Genomic DNA, 13,004 nt, shown 5'->3' on the forward strand with positions numbered 1-13,004 from the left:
GGCTGCAAGCTATCCAGCTCCAGATGCAAATGCAACCTAGGCGCCTGCAACAAGACGTCAAAACAAGGTGGAATAGTACCTACTAGGGGTGTCGCAATATACCGGTATTGACGATAATCGTGATATTCAAAGCATGAAATATGACATCGTGTTAATTTAGAGTGTGACAATATACCGGTATTGGCGATAACCACAATGTTTAAAATGAATAGGACTCTTATGATAACATGACACTTAAATACTCCAGCGCCAGAACCTGGTTGACCTGTCAGGTGGCTGTAGGCCTATTGCACCCGCTGACACCTATCAAATAAGAAGAAGACGCAGCGCGAGCCCGCGCAGCCCCTCTGAGAAGAATATCGTCTGAGCGAGAGAGTGAAACACTTTCCACACCCGAGAAAAGTAAGCTCGCCAGTATGGGAGTTCTTCGGCTTCAAAGAAAACAGCACCTTAAAGGGGGTCGCACACCGGACGAGAAGCGCAGCGCCACGACTTTAAAATTCGAACACATTAATTTTTTATGAGTTTACACACACCGACGGCACCATTCAGCGTCTGTGCGCGGCGCCCAGCAACGGCTCGGATTTTCAGGTGAGATTCATTCAGTTAACGGATGCGCTCTGACTGAGGTAGGGTGTTCAGACCACAGACTTAGCAATTATTGTATTTAATTGTACAGTATAATCATAACATAGTACAGACATTATCCTAATTTCATAATGTCCTTAAACATAACAATATTGCTGGCCATAAACTGAGAAAGTGCGTGTCCGGTGTCCGGAGCTACGCTTCTCGTCCGGTGTGCGACCCACTTAAACCCAATCTGCAACCTTTTTACCCATCTCCGTGTCCATCCCCTGCGGATTACGCTATTTTACAGAGTAATTTGCGATTATTTTACTCGTCATGGAATGGGAAATGTGACATTAACCTGTTAACAGCGGGTTTCTGTGTTCATATATTTAAATAAAGGGTGATTATTAAATACCCCGTTTTCTTTACTCGTCTTATTTTTGTATTTGCACTTGATTTTTTTTGTTCAAATCTGCGTGACTTGCACCAGCGCAACAATAGGTTTAAGAGCTTTTCAGTTCTTCAGGAAATATTCAGACAGACAGTGTTTCGCTCCAGTATGAAACCAGATATACTTCACATGCTTGTCTTACTTCACAAAAATTTGCATTAAAATATTGAGAACGGAAGAAGTAAATATGCATGTGCCTTGTGTTTATCAGTATCTTTATGTTTGTTGGGTAAAAAAGAAAAAGTAAATAAACAAAGTAAAAATAAATTTGACAAGGCTTCTATAGATATCGCGATATATCGATATCGTGGATTATTTTGGCCACAATAACCGTGGTGTGAAAAATCTAACATCGTGACAGCCCTAGTACCTACTTGATGATACAGAGTCTTCTGGAACAAAAGCGAGTCCTCTGTGCTTACATTGCTGACCATGACTTGCCCAGTAGGCTACACTGAATGCTAACCAGTGGGCTTTGCTAGAAAAAACGAGCATTGTTCTAGCACCATTTGAAGAGCTAACAAGGAAAGTAAGCTCATCGACTGTCTCCACCGATGTCATTCCTGTCACCGTCCTCAAACGCCTCCTGGCTAAAGAAGGTGATGCAGATACTGGCATCAAAACAATGAAAAAAACCCTGCTTCAAGCTGTCAACAAACGCTTCGACACTGTGGAAGATGAACCCCTATATGCACTTGCCACCCTGCTGGACCCAAGATATGAAGACAGGTAAGATTAAATTAACTAATTACATTAGGTCTATATTATAGATTGTTTTACTCTCCACAGTAACACTACTACTGTAATTGATGAGATGCCATGCGGTACATTTTTAAAACATGTAGAACATAAATTATACAGGCCTACATTAATAATTCTTTATATACACAACATTATATATAATAACATTCTTTATATAGTTTATACAAATACCCAGTGCAAAAGATGCACTGACAGAGGACCTAGAGGAAGACTCGAGGAGCAGCAAAGCTTGAGCATCAGAGGCTGCAGAGTCACAAGAAAAGGTCCCTTGGGTGGAAGCAACAGCAGCACCAAGCAGCTTTATGCAAGAGTTTGACCAAATTGTGGAGGAGTGTGAAGATCCCGGTGCAGCAAGCAGCTCAAGCCCTGCAATCCAACTGCATGGATATCTTACAGAGAAAACCATCGCTGCCTCAGACAACCCATACCAGTACTGAGGAGTCAACAAATGCCGATTACCTTGTCTTGCTGCCACTGCCAAAAAAATACCTCTGTGCCCACCGCAATAGTGTACAAGGAGAGAGAGTGTTCAGCACACTCTCCAACATTGTGGATTTAAGAGAGAGCAGAAATGCTTGTCTTCATGAGAAAGAATTTGCCATTGCTGGTTAAGTGAGCATTCACAGGTCATGAGTGGTGTGACACTTCACTACATGTTTACAATGTTTGGAATGTATAAGGTGGAAGGTATACAGTTTATTATTAATTCAACAACAGTATTGGATCGGTATCGAGTATCGACAGATACACAAAGCGCAGGCATCGGTATTGGGACTGAAAAGGTCAGATCGGTGCATCCATAGTTTGAATATGAATGTCTGTGTGTAAATTAATGAATGAGTGCCCACATGGAAAGAAACTATATGATGATATATGCACATATATGAAACCTATATGCAGTTTATATGCACATATATGCTGCATATATACAGCATATATGCACATATATGCTAATATATATCCTGCATATATGCGTATATATGGCACATATAGGCAAAACTGAGGTGCATATATGTGCATATATAGGCCATATAGGTCTCCTGTACTGCTTCTTTATATCCACATATAAGCCCTATATGTGCATACATGTCTCCTCGCTCATAGCAGGATCTGGTCATTTTGTAGCTCATACCTCACTTTGGCAACTGTCATTCATGATGCCTAGCTCATATTTTCTATTATCAAGGCAATAAGAACTAACTAAAAAAAGAAATTAAGCAAGAACTGTAGGCCTGGGTGCAAACATGTGAAATTGGTATCACATGTAATTGGCATGTTATGGAATTGAATTATGGCAATTAAGTGAGAGGAGATGGAAAGCTATGTGAAAGCTACATTTACAAGGTCAATTCTTTCTTGTATGAAGATAGTGGAAAAGAAGGAAATAACAAAATGGTTTGTCGTTTTTTTTATTTTGTCAATCAAGCCCTTTTTCCAATTTCAAGTCACTTCCAGATTCACATTACAGCTCATACACATCCACACATTCACCGTTACATCACCAAATGCAATGCAAAATGCAATGTTTTCTGTATTGTCTTAATGCAGTTTCTAGATGAATATGGCTGAAAGGTCATTACAGTCTAAATGTAGCACAAAAAAAAGAACATAGAACATACATTCAAGTAATCATCATCATCATCATCATCATCATCATCATCATCATCATCCCATCTATCTGGGCATTTCACTGTGGTTAATGAATTTGAAGACAAGCATGCATTTTGAGTCTGTAAAGTTTTAAAAAAATCTAAAAGCCCAAAGATCTGTATCTCTGCTAAATGAATGAATATATGTTTGCGATGCCATTAATTTTTTTTCTTTTTTTTTTTTTTTTCCAAATTATTTTTGTTTCAAGTTATACTTATCAAATGTGAAAATGTGTAAAAGAAATGTGTCAAGAACTTGATATCAAACTCTGTAATTTCGAAAATTAAAAAAAAAAAAAATCTCCACTCTGCTGCTACCATGGCTGCTACAGCGCCGCGTAGTTGATGAGTCATGACGTCACCCGCCTGACGTTTGACGATTCGCGCCGAAAGATAGCGGCTGGGAGTAAAAATGGCGATATCAGCGTTGGAGATCTGACTGCTATGTCCCACTTATCATCAATCGTAAGTATTCCTAATTTTAATATTTATTAGCAGGGTTTTTTCTGGAGATGGATATTGCGGTGGCAGAGAAGTATAAACTTAGAAAATGTATGGGCTGAAAGTTTAACACGTGTTTGGCAAAATAAATGCTATGTTGTTAACGTTAGCTGGTAGTGTGGGTGCTCATATAGCCGTTGATAAGATTCAAATTAGAATTATGTTTATTTGTCTCTTTCTGGAGGAATTCGTAGAGGGTTCACAAAAGTCATGGCCTAGAGAATACAGTTCATGAGTAACGTTACATACACTTCTCTGCCTTCAACGGCGCAAGAAGGCAATCGGCTCTAGAAAAAAAAAACCTGGGGAATTTGAATTTGGGAGAAATATATATATATATATTTTAATTGCGTTCTCAACCAGGTTTCCTCTGCAGAGCCTTATCAATGGGCTTTGGAGGGTTGTAGCTTGCGTTCACAGCTGCAGGAAATGTCTTTCGAAGAGTACAGTTGCTGGGTGCTATTTTGATTTCGTGATTGTAATTGTTTTTCCTTTATACAACCTCTTTCTAGAAATCCCTCAAATGAAAAGTGACCTCGCCATTATTGCTCAAAAGGTAAGTTCCTCTGATTTTCATTGCTTTTTAAAATTGTTTCTCAAGCATAGCTGTAGAGACTTGTGATGTTGGGCTGATTGATAGTGTTAATTATTTGATGTATTTGCACTTTAATTTATTGAAGAGAATAACTATATTTTTCTTCTCTGAACAAGACTGGAAGGAGTCCTGTGGAGGATCTAGATTCCCCCTTCTCGACTTTTGGAGAAGTGCAACCGGTGAGTAACCCCCTTGCATTTGTATTTATTTATTTAGTTTACTTGTTACTCAAACAGAGCTATATGGATTTTTATGATGTTTGGCTGATTACTTTTGCATGTAACTTTAATTTATTGACATGTTTGATGTTTTCCAAGCCCCCCCTGTAAATAAGAATCTATAGTGGCTTGCTTGGATGAATAAAAATTGTTGTGGTGTTTTACTAAGTTTCTTTCTTCTCTAAGACTCCAGAGAGGAGACCGAGCCATTTAAAGAGAGTCCCATGGTGACTCAGTGCTTTTGAGAGACACCACAGGTGTGTTTAACCCTTTTATACCTCAGTTTTTTCTGTACTTATTTTAGTTTAGGCTCCAACTGAGCTATAGGGATTTTGAGCCCGTTCTCATCCTTTGGCGGCATATGTGACGCCATATGACAAAACGGCGAAATACTACGCACATGGCACCCTTTAGCGTGAATATAACACGCGAACCCAAGGCGTCATAAAGTTGACTGGCATCCTTTAGCGTGAATATGAGACGCAGACCCTACCCCACAGCTAAACCTACCCATCACAGTGCGTGTTATATTGACGATAAAGGGTGCCATGTGCGTAGTATTTTGCCGTTTTGTCATATGGCGTCACATATGACGCCAAAGGATGAGAATGCGTTAGGATTTTTATGTTGGGATAGTCAGTGGTAATATGTAATTTACTTGCCCCATATGCATAAAATTGTTGAAGTTTTACAATTGTTGAGTTTAACAATGTTTTTCTTCTCTAACAAGACTGCAGCAACAGCTGAGACCTCAGCGAAAACACAGGTGAGTAACATTATTTAGTAAGGATGGGTATAAACTGTGTGCTTGTAGGAGCCAATTAGTGTTATAAGAGACAATCATCCTTTCCTCCTGCACCCCTTCGCTCCTCTCCACCCACTGTCTTTTCTCCTTCCCTACTCTCCATCCAACCTCCTCCTTCCCCCCACCCTGTCCTCCTCCTCCTCTCCTTTAATAACGTTTAGGGCAATGATTAATTTGTTTCATATCTTTATCATTAATCTGCATTTATACATCATAACCTATTAACTATTGGGAAGCTAAATATAAGATTCAATATGAAACATAAAAACCTCTCTAAAAGTTGCCAATAAATTAATATTGTGATGTGAAATTATTTTTCAGATTGAAGTTATAAAGGGCTCTGGGGTGTTTTGCCAGGCCTTGCCACCTCTGCTACTGCCATGGTGTGGAATCTGCTGCTGGGCACCTTTTGATTTGGAGACTTTGCTGAAAAGCAACCTGAAAGGTACAAAACAACATGTTCCTAATCTCTTCTGTCCTTGCAAAAAAAAAAAAAACAAGTCAGTCATATTCTGTGGAATAAATTATGTTTGTGTGCGGGCATACCATTGCTTTTTTACTTACCATTTTTGTATTTCCTTGCACCTCAAAAAAGTGATGTAAAAGTGATGTGTATATAAAAAATCTCTTGTTTTCACCACCTTCATTTTACCCCCCTTTCATAATAATTTTGAAATATTACTTTAAGGTGGGAAGCCAACAAGAGGGGATGCAGAGCAGCTGGTCGCCCTTGACCGAATTAAAAAGGCAGCCATTATTGGTGAGTAAATGCATAATGCGTTGAGAAGGGAAAACAAAACTTTTAAGACTTTATAAGTTCACTACTTTAACCATAGCCTACTTGTATCAATGTTTATTAGGCATCAATGGAGACTGTATAAGATAGGGCACTCATTATTGTTACTGTATCGGCTTGTAACCTATAATACTAATTCATTGCTTGCTCACTTCTTGATCCTACCTTTCCTCTTCTAAAGCCACATTTCTGAATTTTTCCTATCCATGAATTTTCTCTGCTTTGGATGCACATGATTGACCGTGTGACTGTTATCAATGCAGTCCCCATGACGGACGTGCATATGAAAGAACGATGCCGCTAGAAAAAAGGGGGGGGTGATGTTTCCAATCAGAATTTCTTTCAGATTTAGCAGAATCCAATCAGAATCTTCCAATTGACGTGTTTACATGATGCATTTTTTATTATGATCAGCCCTTTGTCCAAAATATGTGTCCAATCGCAGCTGTACTGTAAGCACTTTGGGTTCCTGATGAAGCACTATATTATTATTATTATTATTATTATTATTATACGGTCTTATTATTTTTGTCTTCTCTAGATGCTACATTGAAGAAGTGGCCGGCAGCCAGCCGAGGACAGATAGGCAAATCTATCAATTCGAAGCTCACAGAGCTGAGAAGATCAACAAGATAAATTGGGGGGGGGGGGGGGGGTTTCTGTTCAGTTTTTTGTCTTATTTTTGTTATTGTAATATTTGATTGTTCTTAAGTAAATAAATAATTAAAATTTCTACATCTTGGGCTATTATTTATGTTGCCTAGTAGCTATGGATTTTAATAATTATAGGTAACATATAGCTGCACATATACGTGCATATATGCACCTATATAGGTACATATATGCACATATATATATATATATGCACATATATATATATGCACCTATATAGGTACATATATGCACATATATATATATATGCACCTATATAGGTACATATATGCACATATATATATATACCTATATATGCACATATATATATGTGCACCTATATAGGTACATATATGCACATATATATATGCACCTATATAGGTACATATATGCACATATATATATACACCTATATAGGTACATATATGCACGTATATATGCACCTATATAGGTACATATATGCACGTATATATGCACCTATATAGGTACATATATGCACGTATATATGCACCTGTATAGGTACATATATGCACGTATATATGCACCTGTATAGGTACATATATGCACGTATATATGCACCTATATAGGTACATATATGCACCTATATAGGTACATATATGCACATATATATGTATATATGTGCATATATGCACATATAATATAGGAAAACGGCCAATTTTATATATGTCACATACAGGTCCTTCTCAAAAAATTAGCATATTGTGATAAAGTTCATTATTTTCCATAATGTAATGATAAAAATTAAACTTTCATATATATTAGATTCATTGCACACCAACTGAAATATTTCTGGTCTTTTATTGTTTTAATACTGATGATTTTGGCATACAGCTCATGTAAACCCAAAATTCCTATCTCAAAAAATTAGCATATCATGAAAAGGGTCTCTAAACGAGCTATTAACCGAATCATCTGAATCAACTAATTAACTCTAAACACCTGTAAAAGATTCCTGAGGCTTTTAAAAACTCCCAGCCTGTTTCATTACTCAAAACCGCAATCATGGGTAAGACTGCCGACCTGACTGCTGTCCAGAAGGCCATCATTGACACCCTCAAGCAAGAGGGTAAGACACAGAAAGAAATTTCTGCACAAATAGGCTTTTCCCAGAGTGCTGTATCAAGGCACCTCAGTGGGAAGTCTGTGGGAAGGAAAAAGTGTGGCAAAAAACGCTGCACAACGAGAAGAGGTGACCGGACCCTGAGGAAGATTGTGGAGAAAGACCGATTCCAGACCTTGGCGGACCTGCGGAAGCAGTGGACTGAGTCTGGAGTAGAAACATCCAGAGCCACCGTGCACAGGCGTGTGCAGGAAATGGGCTACAGGCGCCGCATTCCCCAGATCAAGCCAATTTTGAACCAGAAACAGCGACAGAAGCGCCTGACCTGGGCTACAGAGAAGCAGCACTGGACTGTTGCTCAGTGGTCCAAAGTAATTTTTTCGGATGAAAGCAAATTTTGCATGTCATTCTGAAATCAAGGAGCCAGAGTCTGGAGGAAGACTGGGGAGAAGGAAATCCGAAATGCCTGAAGTCCAGTGTCAAGTACCCACAGTCAGTGATGGTCTGGGGTGCTATGTCAGCTGCTGGTGTTGGTCCACTGTGTTTTATCAAGGGCAGGGTCAATGCAGCTAGCTATCAGGAGATTTTGGAGCACTTCATGCTTCCATCTGATTTCATTTTTCAGCACGACCTGGCACCTGCTCACAGTGCCAAAACCACTGGTAAATGGTTTACTGACCATGGTATTACTGTGCTCAATTGGCCTGCCAACTCTCCTGACCTGAACCCCATAGAGAATCTGTGGGATATTGTGAAGAGAAAGTTAAGAGACGCAAGGCCCAACACTCTGGATGAGCTTAAGGCCGCTATCGAAGCATCATGGGCCTCCATAACACCTCAGCAGTGCCACAGGCTGATTGCCTCCATGCCACGCCGCATTGAAGCAGTCATTTCTGCAAAAGGATTCCCGACCAAGTATTGAGTGCATAACTGAACATAATTATTTGAAGGTTGACTTTTTTGTATTAAAAACACTGATTTTATTGGTCGGATGAAATATGCTAATTTTTTGAGATAGGAATTTTGGGTTTTCATGAGCTGTATGCCAAAATCATCAGTATTAAAACAATAAAAGACAACAAATATTTCAGTTGGTGTGCAATGAATCTAAAATATATGAAAGTTTAATTTTTATCATTACATTATGGAAAATAATGAACTTTATCACAATATGCTAATTTTTTGAGAAGGACCTGTATATTAAAATCCTATATCAAAACCTATATTAAAACATATATGTTTATATAGGTTCTTTCCATGTGGGTGGCACAGACGCCGCGCTGTTTGTTTACTACAGCTGTACAGCGCGCAGTAAGCATGCTATTTTTACATGAACACATCCAAACTATATTGCTATAGCCTACTGAGATGAGTAACAATAGACTGAAATATGTTGAAATAAAATGTCTTTGTATAAGCAAAAAACTACAAATTAACATTTATATGCTAATTATATATCATAAACACGATATGTTACAGACCAAATATGAATGTTTAGACAAGATTTTGTTGATTCGTTTTGGATAGATTATAACATTTTTACTGTAAAAAAAAGACTACTGCCACATCAAATAAGCTTTTGTTCGCCAATTTCTGCTCATATGTTACATATACAGTATGGGGTGTTTTGTCAAAAATAAAGTAGGTATACTTAATTATCAACTAAGATGTTATTATAGTGTTTGTTCCAATATTCAAACTAATGAATCCTTACCTTTGATATACGTATGATAAAATGTATACTTTTTACAAAGAAAGATTACATTTATTTTTACAAAATTGTAATTGTTGTTGTAATTGTAACCTTTTTTATTGTGTATTTCATTTATTGTGTATTTATTTATTTATTTTTATATATAAACCTTTTATTATATATATATATATATATATATATATATATATATATATAATTTCTTTTGTCCTCGCATTCTTTGGTATCCAGTGACACACCTGTGTGGAAGGCTCATTATGCGGCTCATTATGACGTGATTCACACCTGAGAAGACAATGACCTGCATAATGACTATGCAGGTCATTGTCTTCTCAGGTGTGAATCACGCCCCCGTGCATATTGCCTTTCCAAACAAAAAGTGTCTTAGAAAATTTGAATCAATGTATTGTTTTATGTGAATGATTAGGCAGGATGATTTTCAGATCCTTTTGAAGCAAAAACTCTAGGCGACAACATCCATTTTCAAGTGGTGATTTGTAAACGACAAAGATAGTCTCATGTGATATGTGCAAAGTGATATTTGCAAGTTGAATTGAAGGGAAAGAGAAATTTCTACTGAATACATCTACTGTTCAGTGAATTAATTGTTTCATTCATTAATTCATTTTATTATTACTCATTAATTCATTTTATTATTATTCATTAATTCATTTTATTTCATTATGGGTTTAATTATTATTTTTCATTTATTTATCTAGTTTAGGACTATAGACAACCGTTTAAACAAGTGCAGACACACATTTTTTATTTTGATTAATGCAAGGTGTGAGACCCCGAACCCAGGACTCCAGGTACTATTATGATTTTATGTATTTGGAGAGCTCAGACCCAAGAAGATATTTTTCCTCCTTTTCTTTTCCTTGTGTTAAATCCTACTAATGGGTTACATGTACACAGCCGGCAGGCATGAATAACTTAAGAAATCACTAATATAAATCATGTCAGGTAAATATATGTCCACCCTGCCTGCCATAGAGCGTGTAAGATATCTGTACATCAACAAACTTAATTTTGTCAATTTTCAAACATGTCCATTCATTCTCCCTGCGTCAAATTGGTGTAACAACCCCACCCAGTGGGGTTATATATATTATAAGATATATTATAAAGTATATTATAAGACATAATATATATATTTAAAGATATTTACTTTAAAAAATGACGTAAAATCATTCACTGGGTTACCATGGTTACTCGATGAGGTAGGACTGAGTAAATGTCTGGGTAAGTTCACCTCTGGCCACTGGGTGGGGTTGTTTGGCCGAGACTGTTTTCCAAAGATGGCTCCTGCTTGTATACTCGACGTGTACTGTCTTTATAAAGTATCTTTTTATTAAACTGTCTGTACACTTACAAAGTTCTCAATGCTTCGGTTTGCAGGTAGAGACCCTCATCATGCTACGGTGTTAGTATGGGGCTATTTTGCGCCTTGTTAGTGGTATTAACTAGCGATTTTTATTCTTACTTATTCGATGCCCCATGAAGTAGCGTTATAAGCTAATCTGTGGTTAAGCTAAAACTAACGTTAAAACTGGGTACATTCGATTATCATGAAAACGCATCCCAGAGAACGGTCGACTCGGTACCCATTTGTTATTTACCCCAGGTTCATTTTTGGCCGGAATTGTCCTTTAGAAGAATAGTTAACCCAAAATTAAAATTATCCCATAAATTACTCACCCTCAAGCCATCCTAGGTGTTTATGACTTTCTTCTTTCAGCCAAACACAATCAGAATTATATTAAATAATATCCTGGCTCTTTCCAGCTTTGTAATGGCATTGAATAGTTTTTGAAGCTCCCAAAAAGCATATCCATCCATCTTAAAAGTGATCCATATGGCTCCAGGGGGTTAATAAAGGCCTTCTGAAGCGAAGCGATGGTTATATTGTTAGAAAAATATCCATATCTAAAACTTTATAAGCTATAATCACTGTCTTCCTGCAACGGCCGTACGCTAGTCTAGTTCCGGCAAAAGAGTGACCTGTGACCCGACGCATGATGTAGGAGTAGCGTAAGCTTATAATTGACATTCGCGGAAGTGCAAATGATAAAGCAAATCAAAACGCCGGTTATAAATTAAAAATCTAAGAAAAATGTCGGGTGTCCATTACAAACCTTTTAAGAGCCAGGATATTATTTAATATAACTCAGATTGTATTAAAATAAAAGAAGAATCATATACAACTAGAATGTAAAACAAAAAAATAGTTAGATTTTGGCAGAAATTGGGGACAGCGCCATCTACCTGCAGGTATAAATAATTTATTGTTACTCAAGTGCCTTATTCTGCCACCCAGTGGTGAAGATTACATCCTTATTATTATACTGTACGCAGTTGAACGTTAAATACTTCTGATATAAAAATGTTTCTTTGTTTAAGATTTAGCTTTTTTTGTATTCACAGCATCATGACACATAAGCTTATGGGTAATGTATAATTTAATTTGTTTTACTGAGGCCACTAAAGTCACTAATATTTATTTTCATTTATTCTTTCACATACTGAAATTTTCCAAAACCATTGATAGCTCCACCAACCCAATTTATCCAGCACTTGATCTATTTGTAGATAGAGATTTTTGCAATATTTGTAAAGTTATAATGCATGAATAAAGCAAGTGGAAACAGAAAGAAAGAAACCATTTCTTGGTGTGTCACATTTTAATTTCCAGTATAATCCTTTACCATTTCTCAGCTTTTTGTTCAAAATATAGCCTTTTTTAATGAAACTTACCCCATATACAGTAAGTATATTACACACATACATAGGCTATGTGTGTGTGTGTTTTATTTATTTTATTCCGGGTTGGCAGATGAGAATGCAAATGAAAAGCCTTGAATGCAAACCTTAGAAAGTTTTGAGAAAAATATAGTGTTAACTTTGAAATAAATAAAAGGTTAATACATTTTTTTTTAATATTGGGTCTCTATAGACAGAAGATAAAAGTCTAATGAGTATAGTACTGTGGTCACATTCACACATGAAAGACATATAGGCTAACCACACTGTTGGCTGACACACACACACACACACACACACACACACACACACACACACACACACACACACACACACACACACACACACACACACACACACACACACACACACACACACACACACACACACACACACACACACACACACACACACACACACACACACACACACACACACACACACACAC

General features: G+C 37.2%; 2 protein-coding genes across 2 annotated transcripts in view; both read left to right on the top strand.

The window, feature by feature from the left end:
• LOC143736249 (uncharacterized) overlaps positions 1–13,004 on the top strand; it is a 115,466-nt gene that overhangs the window by 41,139 nt on the left and 61,323 nt on the right. The gene's annotated exons all lie outside the window — the stretch shown is intronic.
• LOC143735538 (uncharacterized) lies at positions 4,442–6,986 on the top strand. The gene is made up of 5 exons (XM_077225725.1): positions 4,442–4,492; positions 4,648–4,710; positions 5,480–5,515; positions 5,876–5,999; positions 6,892–6,986. The coding sequence occupies exons 1-5, from the start codon at positions 4,460–4,462 to the stop codon at positions 6,984–6,986; spliced, it is 351 nt and encodes a 116-aa protein (XP_077081840.1). The 5' UTR covers positions 4,442–4,459.

This window comes from Siphateles boraxobius, unplaced genomic scaffold (genome assembly GCF_051911475.1).
Source record: "Siphateles boraxobius isolate OS27281-9 unplaced genomic scaffold, OSU_SipBor_1 13, whole genome shotgun sequence".
Taxonomy (NCBI): domain Eukaryota; kingdom Metazoa; phylum Chordata; class Actinopteri; order Cypriniformes; family Leuciscidae; genus Siphateles; species Siphateles boraxobius.

Bases quoted from the DNA above. Each gene is read 5' to 3' on its own strand.
- LOC143735538 (XM_077225725.1), top strand. From the start codon at position 4,460: ATGAAAAGTGACCTCGCCATTATTGCTCAAAAG. The intron at 4,711-5,479 runs GTGAGTAACCCC...TTCTCTAACAAG, and splicing joins CTTTTGGAGAAGTGCAACCG to ACTGCAGCAACAGCTGAGAC. The intron at 6,000-6,891 runs GTACAAAACAAC...TGTCTTCTCTAG, and splicing joins GCTGAAAAGCAACCTGAAAG to ATGCTACATTGAAGAAGTGG.